The sequence below is a fragment of the Colius striatus genome, chromosome Z (genome assembly GCF_028858725.1).
Source record: "Colius striatus isolate bColStr4 chromosome Z, bColStr4.1.hap1, whole genome shotgun sequence".
Lineage (NCBI taxonomy): Eukaryota > Metazoa > Chordata > Aves > Coliiformes > Coliidae > Colius > Colius striatus.
In genome coordinates, this window is record NC_084790.1 from 50253328 (window position 1) to 50271396 (window position 18069).

At 42.0% G+C, this 18069-nt stretch overlaps 1 protein-coding gene across 2 annotated transcripts in view; it reads right to left on the bottom strand.

Moving 5' to 3' along the window:
• Positions 1-18069, bottom strand: part of ANKDD1B (ankyrin repeat and death domain containing 1B) — a 28542-nt gene that overhangs the window by 3822 nt on the left and 6651 nt on the right. The window contains exons 4-12 of one of the 2 annotated variants that reach the window (XM_062019456.1): positions 16033-16131; positions 15836-15940; positions 12938-13036; positions 11221-11319; positions 9531-9629; positions 8524-8622; positions 7298-7396; positions 3682-3780; positions 1353-1448 (exon numbers count right to left, since the gene is read on the bottom strand). In XM_062019456.1, coding sequence (XP_061875440.1) covers positions 1353-1448; positions 3682-3780; positions 7298-7396; positions 8524-8622; positions 9531-9629; positions 11221-11319; positions 12938-13036; positions 15836-15940; positions 16033-16131 — 894 coding nt within the window. The remainder of the gene's footprint in view (positions 1-1352; positions 1449-3681; positions 3781-7297; positions 7397-8523; positions 8623-9530; positions 9630-11220; positions 11320-12937; positions 13037-15835; positions 15941-16032; positions 16132-18069) is intronic. The other variant, XM_062019457.1, reaches the window with a different exon arrangement.

Below are 18069 nucleotides of genomic sequence, written 5' to 3' on the forward strand. Positions count from 1 at the left end.
ACAAATGCTCTCCAGCAGGGAACAGGAATGAGAGCCAAGTTACGGATTTTTGTGGCAGTTCAGCAATGACAGTGCAAGAGCTGACAGCCAAGTGAATTCCTCCCACCACTTCCTTCCACATTTTGCCCCTGTTTTCTAGCTCTGCTGCTCATAGAATTACTCACTCTACATAAGTAAGTTGTATTGTCATCTTTCTTTTTGCAGATTTTGTGGTGGATGCTAGAACAGCTGTCTTTGACTGCCACACTAGGGCCAGGCTGCAGACAAACAGTGCAGCTGAGAGAGACTGTATTTAAACTGTATTGTGTCAAAACCCAGCAAATTTACTCAATTCTCAGACACATCAACCTGGCTGCCAACAAGAAAAACAAAGCAAGCCAGTAAAACACTGATACATGGTGCATTATTATGCCCTAAACCAGATCTTTACCATCCTACAAAATATCTCCCTTTCATCAAGTGTGTAGGTTTGGCAGGTTCCTTTTGGCCCATTGCTACAACTAGCACTGATGGAATAAATAAACTTTCTCAGCATTCCAAATGTTTGCAGTTAGGACTCTATAACATTCAGACATCCTGACTTTTCAAGACCCATTTGGGCTGGGTCTCAGGCCAGGTCTCTACAATGGGCTTCACAAGCAGCCCAGTTCCCAGCACCCCTTTAAAAGGAACCGAGCTTTCCTTGTTTGGATGCCTACTGACTGTAGAGTGGATACAGATTCATAAGTGACATGGCATAGCTAACATAGGCCAAAGCAGTCCCTGTCTACACTTTGATACATGTGACTGTCAGCCCTTTAGGGAGGGCCATCACTAAGACAATGTTTAAATAACAACTGGGGAAAGGAGGTTAGACATTCAGACAACCTGAGGTCAATCTAAGCCATGTCCTTCACACTTGTTGCCTGGCTCTTTCCCAGTTCACTGATTGCATTTTATAATTAGCACACATAAAACAGGAGAGGGAGCTCCTAACAAAGCAGCTGAGCCTTTACTAGCAAAGGAGTGACAGACACCTGCAGTCCTGTTTTTCAACCACAGATTTTGCTGTTATCAAAAGATACAGGGATCAACATGTGCTGATGGCAGTTTGAATTTGGGTCGTAACATCTCTCCACCCCTTCATCTCTCTATATAGAGCATGATGCAGGAAAACAGTAAGATCTGCCTATGATTTAACAGCTCATCAGGAATAAAACATGGATGGGGTAGAGACTTTCCCATTCGCAATCCTAACCTCAATTTATCAAGCCTAGTCTTGCAGCCTGCCAAAAGGAACCACCTCAAGCAAAAGATGCTTCAAGATCTTTTCCCTTATAGTTCTTCTCGGTATAATCAAAGATGCCTCTTACCTGTTTCATGGTGTAATACCTTTCTGCTTTTATTATCATATCCACTATGAGGGCATGATTGCTCCTTGACGCCACAGCTAGAGCAGTTTTTCCATGCTGAAAGCAGAGATGGTGAATCAGATCATCTCATATCTATGAGGATAAGGATATTGTGGAAGAAACACAGAAGCTTCGTTTACAGGGCACCATCCTTTTTTTTTTCTTCCCCCCTCCCCACACTGAATGCCTTTTAAAGATTATTTCTGGTGAGTTACAGCTGCTTTCAGAAACCCTCTGCACTCAGCCTGCTGTGTACTTGATACCAGCTTGCACTCCCCAGTCATGGCTTCCACATGGATGCAAGCCCAGGCATCCGTGGGCTGAAAACTACCACACACGCAGTCCATTCTCTTGCTATGTTTAAGCTGACATTTCACATGGACAGGATGGCAAAGTTGGAAACCTCCAACTGGAAAAGCAAACCTGCTGTTTCTTTTGGCTGGCAGAAGAAGCCGGCTTACAGGATGAGCAGAGTGTGGAAATTACTTTCTCATGACAACTGATGTGAGCACAGCTGAAGGTCATGTCTCATGAGCAGTACAGGCAGCCAATGGAATTAAAGGCCATTGCTTTACATTCCAGCTGCAGAAGATCGCTCAGAACTTATCTCTGTTACCAGCACTCTGATGAAAAGGCATCTCAGTGGCTCTACAGGGTTCTCTGCAATTGTCTGTTTTATCAGATCTGCACTGAACTGCAGTGGAACTGCCTCATTTAAATATTCAGAGCATTCTCCACATGTCAAGTGCTAGGCATTCTAGAAAATTAGACCTAAAGGAAGCCAGCTCCCTAATTAGCAGGTTCAGTAATTAAATGATAAGGCATTTCAACCCTCCAGCTATTATAAAGTTCCTTAATATATACCTTTCCAATTCTAGTTCCTGTCTCTGCTTAAGATCATCCTAATTAGCCTGTTTTTAGAACAGTATCACATTGAAAGCCAAGGAATTTACATTTAGTAAAATTTTTATAGCACAGACATATTTTATATGTAAAGAGTCCAAAGACCACAAGCAGTCCTTGGGTCCCACCATTGGAAAGGTACTGTGCTGGGAGGTGGAGTAGGTGGGAAAAGGAGATGTTTCTGGCCTTCTGTGCTAGTGCAGACACCACTGGCATCCTGCGTGCACATGCAACACAGTGGTCTTGCACACACGGAGCACCCTCTGCGCTATCAGTTGCAACCAACAATGTATCTGCAGGTGGAGAAAGGAGGAGCCCCTGTGAGAGCATTTCCTGATCTATAACAGCCTACAACTTGTGGAGATGCATGGTATGTTTTGGAGCCTAAGGGCTCTTGCTGCCAAGCCACAGAGTCCAGGAAAACACTCTGCCATTGAAGTCAACTATTCTTCTTCCTGACTACTCTTCAGCAAGGTCAGGAACATTTCTGGCACCTCAGCACCAATTCAGTTCAAAGAAGGCTGTACTTATGAATGTTCCCAGCAGTGGCATGGCCTCAGGGGTCATCCACATCCAGCACAGGGGTGAGGGAAGAAAGCTACTCCAAGAAATAAAAATCAATGCAGAAAGGTGACAGAATTTGGCTGGCACAGAGCCATGCCCTGAACTCCTGTCAGCACTGCTGTTAACACCAGGGCACTGTCCAGCCCAAAGGCTTGCAGATGCTTAAGGGCAAAACAGGAAACACAAAATAGTATTCTGTGCCAGCCCCTGGGATACAAATACAGAAATGTCAGACACACAGAAAACTAATTTAGTGGTAACAGAATAAAAAGGGGGAAGCTCAGTCTCACAGTGATTTAGCAAAATCTGGGAAAAAGTCCTTCCAAAAACGCTTCCCCAGAGGCTCCACTTCAGTACTTTCTCCAGCCACTGCCATTCTTGCCTTAGTCACTTCAGGTTGAACATCAGCAACAGGGACTAAGCACCCACTGAGACAGGGGCCAGCTTCTCAGTCACCAGTCCCAGCAGCCAGACGCCAAACAGCCAGCCAGGTGCAGCTGCAGCAGCAAGGCTGAGGCAGTCACTGTGCCCCCAGCATGGAGCCTGCCTGAACTGTGCAACTACAGCAGCCTCTAAGCCTTGTCCTTTTATCTATCACAGGTCTCTGGAAACAGGGTATATCTTTGAAACCATTAGCTATTCACTAAAACCATGTCAGAGCTCTGCAAGCTGCAAGTACAGCAGTATTTAAAGGAGACTTCCACGGCAGCTCTCCCTAGGAAAGATAAATGGCAAAAAGTGCTTCCTGCATCTCTGGGAAGATGACTGTAAAACAAAACCTAAAAACCACACCATCCTTGCATGTGTGAGGAATGCAATCTACCTTATCCACAATCTTGAGGTCGCAGCCTGCCTTCAGCAGCACTTCCACCAGCTCCACATTGCCGAGATCAGCTGCCAGATGCAGAGGGGTTTCCTGTCTCTGGAATTGGTGAAACCAAATAAATACAATAAGTTGCACAATATTCTTAGAAGCAAAGTGCTCACAATCTGAATCTAAAGAAGATTCACATGAGAAAACACTGAACAGAATAAATAATTTAACTTCTGAGTGATCTACCTGCCAGTTTTGTTTCAGGCAATCAGAGCATCTGGAATATCCATGGTAAAACTAGGCAGAAGTTCCAGCTGGCTCAAGAAAAAGTTGCTGTCGTGCCTTCCTAATGTACTGTAACCTAATGAACATTTTCTCTTACCCCTTAAAACAAGGTATTTTGGACAGTGCTTCATGAAACAGCCAACCCTCACCCATACTGTCTTCTCAAGTAACCTTTTCCCTGCTGAAATCCATACAAAGACAACTGCACATCCATAATTTTCAACTGTACACTGTGCCACATCCACAGCAGGATTTGTTAGCCAGCCCTGCCACAAAACAGTGATATGTGGCAGATGAGTACGCATTAAACAAACCAAACCGTTAACAAGAAGTACAGCTAACAAGGTTAATCTTCAGGTCTGAAATGAAGGTTGTGTAACCCCTAAACAGCTGCAGGTACACAAATAAAACCTTTTTACTTATCCTTCTAAAGAACACTAGAATAAGAAATTCCAGACATCAACAAGTGTAGTGCAGCAGCTGTCACTAGTAGAAGCCCTGTACATCTGGACGTGTCCCTTAGCATGTTTCCCGTGACACAGCATTCTTTTAAGTCAAAGGTTTTGTGCCTGTGTATCTCTGATGCTGCAAGTCTATATTCTGTAGATCTGGTTAGAGACCTTTTTTGGCCTTTCAATGTTAACTTAAATGTTGCAAAATCAAACACCAGTACCTTACACATCAAGAAACATGAGCCTCAGGGTTCCACATTAGTCTCTCATCAGCTCTTTCAGGAACACACACTATACTCATGTGACCTCATAAACTTCCCCCAGAAATACATTCTATTTTGTTTTCTGCTGTAATTTAGAGATACAAATTCAGATTTGCTAGAGACAAAGCATGAAACATTTCTAAAAGACATGCTCAAGAAGTTTACAAAATTCTCTATTTTATGTGACAGAAGAGCTTGTTATCGTACTTGATTCAACTACAAACGAAAGCCTCTGTCTCCCACAAAAATAAGTAAGTTAATCTTTAGCGTTAACATGCTCCTGGGAAGCGGTAAACTACAGATTTTTCAAAGGAAAACATAATCCTTGTTACTATGATGGGGAGTATTCCCACCTGTCATGTGGGAGACCAGGATGCACTTTCCCACCAAAGGGTCACAGTGCCCAATGTGGGACTCAACAGGCCTGGTGGGACAGTCTTTCCGCAGCTGAGAGGAGGGTTGACCAGGAGAGGGAAGAAAGACTCTCTTTGAAGTGCTGGCAGCTGACCGGCTGGTCTATACACAAGTGGAACTTTGATGTCTGACCAGTCCATTATGCCTGTGTATGACACCCACGAGCTCTGTACAAACTGCTGCTAGGAAGGACCATGAGCACTGGATGTCATCTGGATCCTTGGATACCCGTTTACTGGCCAGGTCTCTGTAAATCACCTCCACCACCATTAACTCCCCCAAATACTGGGTATCTTCTGTGGTAATCTACTTGCCTTGCTGGTTCACAGTATCTTCTTTGCTGATGGATGAATGCCTGCTGGTTGTCTTGCAGGTCATGCAGGGATGGCAACCAGGTAGTTTCCACCTCTTTTATCATTCCTGTCTGTTCCCTCTCCCGTCCTGATGCAGGCCAGGCTGCCTCCCCTGACTCTTTCCCTTTCCACCCCCCAGCAGGAGCTGCTCTTACTCTTCCTGAATCCAGGAGAAACTTTTTATTCAAGGGTTAAGTCTCTGGTTAAGCCACTGTGTGTGCTCTCATACTGAGTAACTTTTATAGTGTCCATATGGGTAGCTTCAGAGCAGGAGACATTCTCAGCGTCCCTTTGTGTGCTGCTTGATAAGGCTGCTCTCTCTTTTGAAGGCATTGGGTGGCAACTCAGCAGGCATAGGCCAGGCCTCAACACAGTGTTACAAGTCACAGTGTTTCACCAAGGCAGATAAGGCTCCCCTCCTTCAAATGGTGTACCAATTACCTGGGACTACATTACCTGGGACTACGTAGCATGGAATCCAAAGCTATTGGAGGCAAAAACAGTCCCAGGCATGTGCCCAACTCCTCTCACATACCCTGCCACCCAAGGATCAGTTGCCTCTGGGCACATTCCTGTGTGGCATTCCAAATTAGTTGTTTAACCTTACCAACAATAATCAAAATCAAGCTCATAACACATTATAGTACAAACAGTCTGATTACACAAGGATATCCAACGAACTGAGTAGCTGTTACAAGAAGGTGGGAGACCTCTATCCTGGAGGAGTCTTTGGTACAATTTGTTCTCTCTTCAAAAAGCACCTCTCCAAGGAGAAAAGGGAGGAGGGGTAATCACAGAATCTTAAGGGTTGGAAGGGACTTTGAAAGACTGATAATTTTCTCCATGAGATGGTTCTTTGAGTACCCAGATAGCAGTAGGATATCGCTGAAAATAATAGGTGAGGCTCAAGGCCAGTGGTTTTACCATGACTGTTCCAGGCAAAGCAAAACAAAGTGATACACAGTAAAAGCTGAAAATTAGCATTACCAATTCCGTACAGGTTTTGTACAGAAAAAAAAAAAAAAGGATCAAGCAAGACAGTACCAAAACTTGGCACACATCACATGGCCTTTGACAGAGGAGGGTATACAGTATTTGAGGAGATTAGCTTCCAAAGACACTCAGCACCAAGCAAAGGCCAAACAGTCCTGGTAAAGGTAGGAAAAACAGATGGTACAAAAAACAGCCTGGGTGGGCTCAAACCATCAACCTTTAAGCGAACAGCCAAATGCCCTCACCAATTGTACCACAGAGACCTGGAAACCTTGGTAGTCGGTGTGACGTTGTGTGGTGTGGAGCATCACCTCAGCCAGCTCTGGTCCTATCTCTCCTCATGTCCCAGCTCCCTGCGCATCCCCAGTCTATTCACTGGCAGCGCAGAATGTGAAACAGCAAGCACTGTTTAGCAGTACCTAAAGCACTGGTGCCTTACCAGCACTGTTTTGATCACAAATCTAAAACACTGCACCCTATGGGTTGCTATGAAAAAAATTCACTCCATCCCAGGCAAGTGACACTGTACAGGGTTGCCTTCCAAGATCAATATCCTTGTGACATTTCTATCCTTTGTTACACGTGAATTGTGGCATTAGAACAATAAATTAATCCAAATATTTTCTCAGTATATAGCATTTTGCTGTATACTCATATATTTGCACAAAGAATGCTAGCACAGCATGTACCAGTAACTACTATATATGTGCATGTGCAAAACAATAGGGAAGGAGGTGCTGCTTTCGCCTTCCTTTTTTTTTCCTTTTTTTAGTACTCTGAGCTCATCTGGGAAAATAAAGAGATTTCAAGCAAAATCCACATAATCTCCTCTTTACCAATGAAGTTAATTCACACTTTTACTTACATGATTTAAGGAGTTTATATCATGACTGGCATCCAAGAGGCTCTTTACTACCGGTAGATGACTATTGATGACTGCTAAATGGAGAGGGGAATTCTTCTGCTGTGGAGGGAAAGTAATAAAGATTATACTCAGGTACGTTATTACAAGTTTTTTCAAAGAAGAAAGGGTTCTTGTTAAAACCAGCTCCTTGCACACGTGGTATGCTCTAGCAGAGGCTCAACAGTGCAGAAAACACACCTTGAGGTACAGAGTTATGCCAGAGATAGTAGCCTGCTTTTGCAAAACCTAGAGCAGCAGGTAAATAAATACAGCTGAGAAGCCTGGAATTTTGAGTGCACAGAGTACATATCAGTGTGCCACCATTTAGGAATGCAATAAGACATGGCCCTTGTGTTCATATTTGAGATGTACTGCTGTCCTTGGCCGACAATACAGAGCTCAGTGTGATGTTTCTTTCAACTTATAAAATTGAGTTTGCCCTTAGCAGAATAGGCTGAAGAAAGGTTAATTCTGTATTGGGTAAATAGATGTCAAAATCTACTTTCTCTTGTCACATATTCATAGAACCACAGAATGGTAGGGGTTGGAAGGAACCTTTAGAGATCATCTAGTCCAACCTCCCTGCAGAAGCAGGATCACCTAGATCAGATCACACAGGAACGTGTCCAGACAATTCTTGAAGACCTCCAAGGAAGGAGACTCCACACTCTCCCCGGGCAGCTGGTGCCAGGGCTCCCTCACCTGAACAGTGAAATAGTTTTTTCTTATGTTTAAATGGAACTTTTTGTGTTCCAGCTTCATCCCATTACCCCTTGTTCTGTCACTGGATACAACAGAAAAAAGGGATGCACCAACCTCCTGACATCCACTATTTAAATATTTGTAAATATTAATGAGATCCCCCTCAATCTCCTCTTCCCAGACTAAACAGCCCCAGTTCCCGCAGCCTTTCCTCATATGAAAGATGTACCAGTCCCCTGATCATCTTGGTGGCCCTGCACTGGACTCTCTCCACAAGTTCCCTGTCCCTCTTGAGCTGAGGAGCTCAGAACTGGACACGGTTCCAGATGAGGCCTCATCAGGGCTGCTGGAATTATTATTCATACTAAACTGACTTGCTGGCATATTTATAAAAAGCAAATTACAGCTCGAAATGAATTAAAGGGTTTTTTTATTTGAGCAATTATGTATTAAAACAGCAGAACAGTTTACTGATGTAAACTCACCTCAGGTTTAGGAACCAGGTCAATATTCTTATCAATAAGAAATGTAACCAAGGACAGATGTCCATTCTGAATTGCAATCTGCAAAGCACTTCTATTGTTCTGAAATAAATTGTATGGACAGCAAAAACTTATATTTTTGTTGCTGGAGAAACAGTACTAAAGAGAGTTATCAATATAGCATAATCTTCCATTTGAATTTGTGTTATTAACCGCTTCCCAAAAAACCCTCCCTTTAATAAAGTGATATAAGGTTGGTAAGCTGTTAGCATGATGAGTTTTTGTAAATATTGAGGGAACTTCCCGTTGTTACTCTATCACAACAAACATGCTAACAACACCAGTATGCTATAGCCTTCTTCAATGCCTCTCTTCAGGAAGAGACAATTGTCAGCTATCACGTGCCATGACAACGCCAATGGTGATGTGTCTTGTAGTCTGTTAGTTAAGTTTGACCTTTAACAAGCAAGTACAGTCACATTAACAAACTTTTTAAAAGAAATGAATAGAAAAAATTAATTTCATAATTCTGCTACAACAAACAAGCTCTCAGCCTGCTGGAATTATAACCATATGATATGATAACCATTGCAGCAGGTAGGCCAAGACTATTCAACAGACCTGAGCTAGACTGGACTCCAGGAATCAGATGTGACGAACAGGTTTGTTATCAGTGCAGTCATACATGCTGCCACAAAAGAGGATTTCCAATTACCCTAGCTGGTTACATTTCCTAGTCATATGTTTTGCTACCGGACATCAAGCGAACGAAAAAGCTTCTCCACAGTACCCTGACAAGTGAATCTATGCTATATTTTGTCCACAACACTTTTTTTTTTTTTCCTGTTAGCAGTCTTCATTCCCACTTCTGTTTTATTACCTGATTTATTTTTTACCATTTCATAAAAATAAGCTGAGCAAATACACTGTTAGTACACACAAAACAATGGTCCTTCCCACAGCCCAGAATGTCCCAGTACCTGTGTGCTGGAAGGATACTTTGTACATACTTGAGTTAAAACATTGATATCACTCCCTGCTTCCAGTAAGAGTTCCGCACATTTTTCATGACCTCCTTCAACAGACAAGTAAAATGGAGTTTCCCCGTTCTGGAACAACAGAGAGAAAATGTCTGTTTCAGTTTAAGCCGCCTGACTACAAGGCTGTGACACAAACCAGGTTATCTCCATTAGACTCCTCCAACTTAGTAGAAAAGTGGTCTCAACAGAACACCACCTGAATGCTGCTAAATTAACCCTTGAATGAAATAGCAACTCATCAACCCTACGGTGACATTTATGTAGACAGACATACAGGAAGGTGTATGATACAGATAACTGTTTCATAGATATTAATCACACCCTTTTCAAAGAAGATTGCTAGCCACAGGCAATGGCTGCTGTTCAAGAACAAGTAACACCATTGGCATGCTACCACGTACCACAAGTACCAGTTTCTGTCACTCCAAAGCCATGGATTTCTGACAAACCCCCAACTCTAGCGCTAGGTATAAAGAGAACTTTTAGCATAAATAATCCTGTTCCATAGTTATTTCAAATCTTATCACCCAAAAAAAAGTCTCCATGTCTCCACAGCAAGTCTCCAAAGTAAGTTCCATCAGCCACACAAGGATCTAGTCCCTGCTTCTAAAATATACAAAGGTTTTCTGAAATTTAGTGTTTCAGCACTCACAGTAGCATCAATAAATCCTGATTTTTCTTTGCTTAAACTCCTGCCACCATTATTCTGGTAAACACAATGTATTTTAGTGCTCTGATATGGTGGGGAATGAGACATCTTTATCCATAGACCAGAAAATGCCCATGTGGACAGAAATATCACACCATCAGCCATGGCAAGGCAAGTTTGATAAGAGAGACCCCTTCGATCCATAAGGCTGTCACTTAAGGAACAGGAAAAGGATTAAGGAAAAGGAGGACCTTGGGTAGGAGCAGGTGCTCCCTTACCCCTTTCGCCTGCTGGGACAGCAGAACCACAAGGCAGGCTCCCACAGTGGGTGGGCATGAACATTCCCAGTTCATTCCAGCTGCACCACAGAAGCAGCAGAAGACATCTTGCAAAGCAGGAATGCTGTGTTGAGTAGTTACTGTGCATTTCCCTTCTCCACTCTAAGTCTTAAAATTAAGTTCATGAGTGCATAAACTCAGGGATACAATATGCAATTTATGAATATGCCGGCTGAGTTCATCAACACCATGACAAAAAAAGCAGGTAGACAATGTCTGCAGCCAATTGTATACAGTCACTTGAGATCAGATGAACAAGGCAGGACTGACACCTCTTTGCTGAGGTGCTTGGTATGTGCTCGGTATGAATGTTGAACTCAGTCAGTTCACTGAAGAGCACCTGAGATAGTAAAAGGAATGGGATCATGTGTCCAGAAATGATGGAGGACAAGCAAGGTGGAGCTCAGGCCCTCTTCCATTTCCTTCTACTAGTATGCAAAGGAATCATGGAATCTGAAGGGTAGTCGTGTGAGGAATAGAGGAGAGAAGAAGAGACATTGCAGGATTTAATGGAGCTGCATTTATTAGAGGAAGGACAATGAAACAGGCTGCAAAGATACTAGAAAAGCAGCAGAACTAATGAAGTCTACTCAGTGCAAACCTATTCCTTTAAAATGTTACTTTTGAGATGTTTTTTCCAATCTTTATCTCTCAGTAATTTCTTTGTCCTTACCTGATTGAGGTCATTTACATCCTCCCACAGTTCGAGTAAAATCTCTACAACTTCATTGTGACCATTTTTGGCTGCTAGATGCAACGCTGTGTTTCCCTCCTTGAAATTAAAATGTTAAGTAAGATATTTTAAAACACTGAATAAAGACAAAAACATCAAGTAAAACCAACACAAAGCCTTTAGTCTTTTCCACACATCTCTCTTTTAGATGCAAGGAGGTGGCAGATCCACACAGCATGTTCCAAGATTCAGACTAATCTGAAAAAGGCCTTTTCACAAGTATGCAGACGTGACCTTGCTGATATAGTTGGTTGTCTCATATTCTGAAAATTGCAGTGTATTACCAGTGAAAAGACCTAAAATTCTAACTTCTAAATGATGAATCAGAAGAAAACTTTGGTACCAGTTCCTATAAGGATGGGGACTACACAGAGCCCCCAAGGTCACTGATTTAAAGATTAACCACCAAAGCCTGGGTAAGTATATAGAAACTTGTAGTGGCTTTCATGCGAACGTTGCAATCTTCAATCTCCTTCACCATCCGCATAAATTTCTCTCTAACTGCTTAAAAAAAACCCAAACCAAACACACTAACACCAAATAAAAACATAAAACAAGCTCAGAAAGAGCAGCAGGTTTTGAGGTAAAGACAATACTGGCACAAGAAAAAGCAAAAAACTGGGTAAAGACTGACTGCAGCTGGAAATTAGGAGAAAAACTCCAACTGTCAGAGATGACAGTCCCAAACAGCTTTTCATTCACAGCACTGGGGCATTCAAGTCCTTTTCAGAAATGACAGATACAGTGTGATTGCTTTTAGTGACCCAGGAGATGAGTTTCTGTCCTGGCTTCTTACCTACTTACACTGTAGGATGACAACATTTGCCTGCCATTGTTGCCATTTACACCTTCAGACTGCTAGATGGCTGGGACAACACTGTGTTTTAACCTCTGCTGATCAACAGCTTAGCACAGCAGAGCTCTCGACTGAACCACAGCTTTTAAACTGTTACCAGAATACCAAAAAATATGCCCCAGCATCACTTCCTAGGTGTTTCCATACCTAGTTTTACAAATGCAGTATCTGGCTATTTCAGAATTTTTAATGTATTTATCCTTGCAATGCTTCAGATACTGAGAACTACCTACTTGCTCATTCCACAAGTAGTTGAGTAAGCACTAAGGAAGTTCAAGGGCAGACTTAGAAAGTAATTTAGATACCTTAAAATGAAATGTCAAAAGCAAATTCAATCAGATTAAAGTATTAAAGCACTTCTGAAAACTTCTCTTAGGTGTTTATTTGCATTCTGAAGTATCTAAACATCTTCAAAGACTTAGTCATGTAGGATTTAACTGCCACATAGCACAGCTGAGGACAGTGAAAAACTGAAATATCATCTCCCTGTATAGAGGCTGACACTTTAATAGCTAGACATTCCCACTTCTCCCAAGAAATGGCACATGATGGTTTTGCTTTACATTAATTATCAATGTGTACAGAAAAGTCTCCTGGCAATAAGAGCTGAAGTCCCATCGTCCTCACTTAATTACTGAAAAATCATCCTCCTTGTGTATTTGTAGGTCCAATACATAGCAATACCAGCACTGTGGTATCTGTACAACTCATTTGCGTTATTTGGTTGTGTAGTAACTAGACTGAAACAATCTCTCACATGCGCATTTTTTAGCTGTATTTCTGTGGAATAGAAACCTTTACCTTATCTTTTTCAGATGTAAACAGCTTCAGAGTAATCAAATTGTTTACCATGTCAACGTGGCCTTTTTCAGATGCCAGAAGAAATGGCTTTTTACCTTTCTAGAAACAATTACGGAAACACGGTGTTACTGACAGTAAAAACATGTTGTTTCCAGTCTGTAGATACATGGCATGCATATGTTAATGTGTCTTATGCATAAAATTGTGTGACTAGTAGGTAAACAAAAAAGTAGATAAACACAAAAATAATAAGAATTTTTATGAAATGCAATATTTCGTGACAAAAAATTATACTCTCATCTATCATGAGGAAAATATTTTAAAACTGTTCAGAAATCACAACAAAGCAGAAAATGTGCTTACAATATTTAACTCCTAATTCTTCTCAGTGTGAAAATAGTTATCAGAACAACTGTGCTATTAAAAATCTGAGCATGCTCAGAAACAAGCAGTAAACAATTTGCGAGATTAATTTCCATGGTGTAACATGGTTGATCTAAACCTTAAAAGCACAGATCAAAACAACCATATCTCAGAACTTTCATTCAGAAGGTCTGAATTTAGTACTGTACATTGTGAGGGCTTTTTGGCAGCAATTAAACTACAAGAAACTTTTCCAACTGTTTACAGTTCAACTGCAGAAACGTATTTTGACGTAAAACCATAACAATGTTCAGACAGTGTGGCCATCTAACCAATTGGTTATCATTACCTGATAGTAGCCTATATTAACAGTCTTAAGAAAAAAAAGGCAAGCAAGTAATAGATAATTGTGAAATAACCTCAACATAAAGAAGGTTTTTCTTCCCCTTTCCTTTCCCAAGGCCTAAAACAAAAAGGTTTGTCTTGCTTAATTAACTTTGTCAGCCTTGTCATGCGTACTATTGTATCAATACCACTCAAGACTTGAAAAAAAGTATAGAAGAGCTTTGTTCTTTTGGTGACAGATCATAGAGTCATAGAAACATAGAATCATTTTGGTTGGAAGAAAACTGTAAGATCATCAGGTCCAAACAGTGCTCTAAAACTGCCAATCCCACCACTAAACCATGTTCCTCAGCACCTCATCTACAGGTCTTTCAAATATCTCCCAGGACAGTGACTCCACCACCTTCCTGGGCAGCCCACTCCAATGTTTAACAACTCTCTCAGTGAAAAAGTTCTTCCTAACTTCCAATGCATATCTCCCCTGGCACAACTTAAGGCCATTTCCTCTTGTCTTACCAATGGTTACCTGGGAGAAGAGACTAACATCCACCTCACTACAGACTCCTGTCTGGGAGATGCAGAGAATGATCATGTCTCCCCTTAGCCTCCTCTTCTCCAGGCTGAACAGCTCCAGGTCCCTCAGCCCCTCCTCAGCAGATCTCTTCTTCAGACCCTTCCCCAGTTCCACTGCGCATCTCTGGACACACTCCAGCCCCTCAGTATCCCTCTGGCAGTGAGGGGCCCAACACTGAACACAGCACTTGAGGTGTGGCCTCGCTAGGGCCCAGTACAGGGGGACAATCACTGCCCTGGTCCTGCTGGCCACACTAGTGCTGATATATTCCAGGATGTCATTTGCCTTCTTGGCCACCTGGTCACACTGGTGGCTCATGTTCAGCCAGCTGTCAACCAACACCTTCAGGTCCTTTTCCTCTGAGTAGCTCTCTAGTCACACATCTGAAAGCCTGTAGCACTGCATGGGGTTGGTGTGGCCCAAGTGCAGGACTTGGCATTTTGGCCTTGCTAAACAAGATCCTACAAATTTTACTCATGTAAAGATATGTCCTGGTTTTGGACATGATTATTTTCTTCCTAGTAGCTAGCCCAGAGCTATGTTTTGGATTTGTGCTGAGAACAGTGTCAGTAACACAGGAATGTGTTGGTTATTGTGGAGCAGTGCTGGCACAGTATCAGGGCCTTTTCTGCTTCTCACTCTGCTCTGCCAGCAAGTGGGCTAGGGGACACAAGAAGCTGGCAGGAAGCATGGTCAGGACAGCTGCCTTGAATTAGCCAAAGGGCTATTTCATATCAAAGTGTTATGCCCAGGATATAAACTGTTAAGTAGGCCTTCAGATCAGGATTCCAATCTTGTGGGAAGGAAAAATAAAACCAGAGCAAACCAGATAACGACACGGCCCTTGCACTGTTGAGCAGCTGGTGCATCCCTGTAGAACAGCTGCACATAGTTTTATGTTCTGTGTTGCTGAAATACACTCATGTTGGTCCTAACTGGCAGGTTTTAGTAAGGCAAGTGGTTTCAGTGTTGAGCTGTGAGGGAGGCCAGAGATTGCCCTGTGCTGGTCACAACCATTCCAGCTTGCTTCACAGTGGACAAAACTGACCCACTATGTGTCAGCACTCAACTAATCAAGGAGTGCATGATACCTCTGTGAAAACATATGTAAAAAAGGGTGATCACTGCTACAGCGAGGATGCACAAGGGGAGATACAGGAGGAGATAGGAGAGGACTCTTGGGAAGAGACACAGCAGAAGGTACCCCCACAAGGTGACTGCAGCCCAGAGAAGAATCCTCACTGGAACAGAGAAAAAGAGTAGGAAAAAAAAAAAACAGAAAAGAAAGGAAACGTGGACTGGACTGACCCCAACCTCCTCTGCTTCCCGTTACCTCACTGATGGGGCTGAACATCATGTGCAGCAAAAGAAAAGGCAGCTGAGGAGAAGTGTCTGAAGTTCATCTGAGAGAAGCAGAGAGGGAGGAAAGGTGTTTTCCCTTAAGTGCTTGTCTGGCTGTTTGTCTTCCTTGTTTCTCAGTCCCCAGATCAGTAGTTAAAAGTTTACATAACTGGCAATAAATTTAAATTCACTGAAAATCCCTAAGCTGACACTGTTTTTCCCACAACAGATGCCTTGTGACATCAAAGAAATAAACAGAAAGTAACATACTGTACCCCATCAGGCTTGTTCAAGTCACTCAGATGAAGATCTTGGAGAAAATAATCAGCTATTTTAACGCTGTTGTTCTGAGCTGCAAAATGCAGTACATTCATTCCTTCCTGAAAAACCACAAGCAATTGTGTAAGAATATGTTTGATTTTTCTCCAACATAAACACGTTTACAGTTGGTAAAAATTTGCCATCAACAAACCTCATTGTTAGCCTTTTGATCAGCGCCTGCTTTAACTAATTTTCGCATTATATCCAGATTTCCAGTCCAGGCTGCAAGATGAATCACTGTCAGGCCATGCTTCAAATAAAATTATAAAAGCAGAAATTACCACCAAAATACCTCATGCCAAGTTTCTTTAAGCCTTTTCAGTGTATGAGTGGGTTCTGCTCTGTAGGCTCTTAGAAAACTTTTATTAACACTGTAGTGTGAGTGGGTCTCATCTCACCCAAGTTAAATGTCACGCATCAAGACCTAACTAAATGTTCAGGCTATTCCTCTTCTTCACAGAAGGACTAGCATCTCCAGGGAAAGACTAATGCCATTTTAAGATGGGCAGATTAGACACTATCTGGAAATTACTCCCTCTCTCCAGAAACTACGTAGCTTGTTAACACTGCATGTGGTGGATGACATTTCAGGTATGGTGTGTTATGACTGTATTTCTATGAGTCACTATTATTTTCCAGTTAGACTTCTTCTTGAGGTTCTCTCTTCTCTCAAATTCACTAAAAGTTCTTCTCTTACAGGAAAAAAAAGCCAAACCTGTTGTTAACTTCTTAGAGCCAAAATCTCCATCCAAAGTCTCCTATCTTGGTCACAGATCTTTCTAGCCTTGTACATGTCTTCCTCAATTTGTGTGTATTGTGACCAGGTGAAGTATCATAAATCACGTCTCTCTTAGTCTCTCTGTGCCAAGTGCTGTGTAAACACGTGACAATCATATTTCACCATGAAAGCACTTGGTCTAAAAGATGGAGTCAGAGGAACCTAAAAGAATCAAGAGGGATCAAGGCATTTCCTAAGCAAGTTATAACCCCTCTCCAGTTTCTGCTCTGTAAATGACAAATAAATAGCTTGACTCCCATTTCCAATGGAGAACAGGAACAGGTTTTGTTTAACACTCTAGAATGCAGAATGCTTGCTGTGACAGAAACTTCAGGATACTACTTACAAATTATTCACTGATCAATAAAATAGTTCAGGCTGGAAGAGGCCTCTGGAAGTCACACTTCTATGGCCTCCTGCTCAAAGCCTGTCCCAACAGATCAAGTTGCTCAGGACCTTCTTCTGTCAAGTTTTCAACAGCCTAAAGATTGAGACTCTACAAACTCTCTTGAAAATCTGTTCCAGCATTTGACCACTTTGACAGTGGTATTTTTTCCTCCTCTTACCCGAGACCTCCTGTGTTTCAATTTGTGTATGCTGCCTCATGTCTTATCACAGCACACTTCTGAAAACAATCTGTCTCAGTCTTCTCTAAATTCTCCACTTACATAGCTGTAGATACTTATTCTCCTCCCAAGACTGAGCAGACTCAGCTCTCTCAGCACCTCCTTATAGACCATGTGGCACAACTGTAATCATTCTAGGGGCTCTGCACTGGGCTCACTCCAGAGTGTGCATGAATAATTGTCAAATACAACACGTAATGTTGTAATATTTAAGCTCTGTAAGCTAATTATTATGGAGTGTTTCCAACAGTGTTTCAACAAAGACGATTAACAACACCTAAGAATTAAATACAGGTAATAATTAAAAGGTAATTCTTAATTGGAATGAGATTGAGTATTTAATAGAACCCCAACATGGAGGGAAGGTCTGTGTTTCCAAACCAGCTTCAATGCACCCTATCAGGGTAATGAAAGCAACCATAAAATGTTCTGAGTCACCTTGTTGCCTCAACTAATCTGGAAGATAGCCACTGAAATATAATTTGCCATAAAGAACAATGTATGGTGGTTACAGAATAAAATTATATTAACACTGTACCCAGTGGTACTCTGTAAAGGATCCAGGGACTCATTTCCTAACTGTTGCTACAGACAGCATCACTACTTAAAGAAAACTGTCCACTTGATCTAGGACTACCCTATTAACACTTACATCATAGACTATTAGAGTACTTCACTCCAGAAATCCCTTTCAGCTTGCCAGACAAAAGGGAAATGTTTCTTACAACAGTACAGTTTTTCTTAGAAGCTGACAGGGTCCAGAACGTGGCTGCCATAGTTCTTC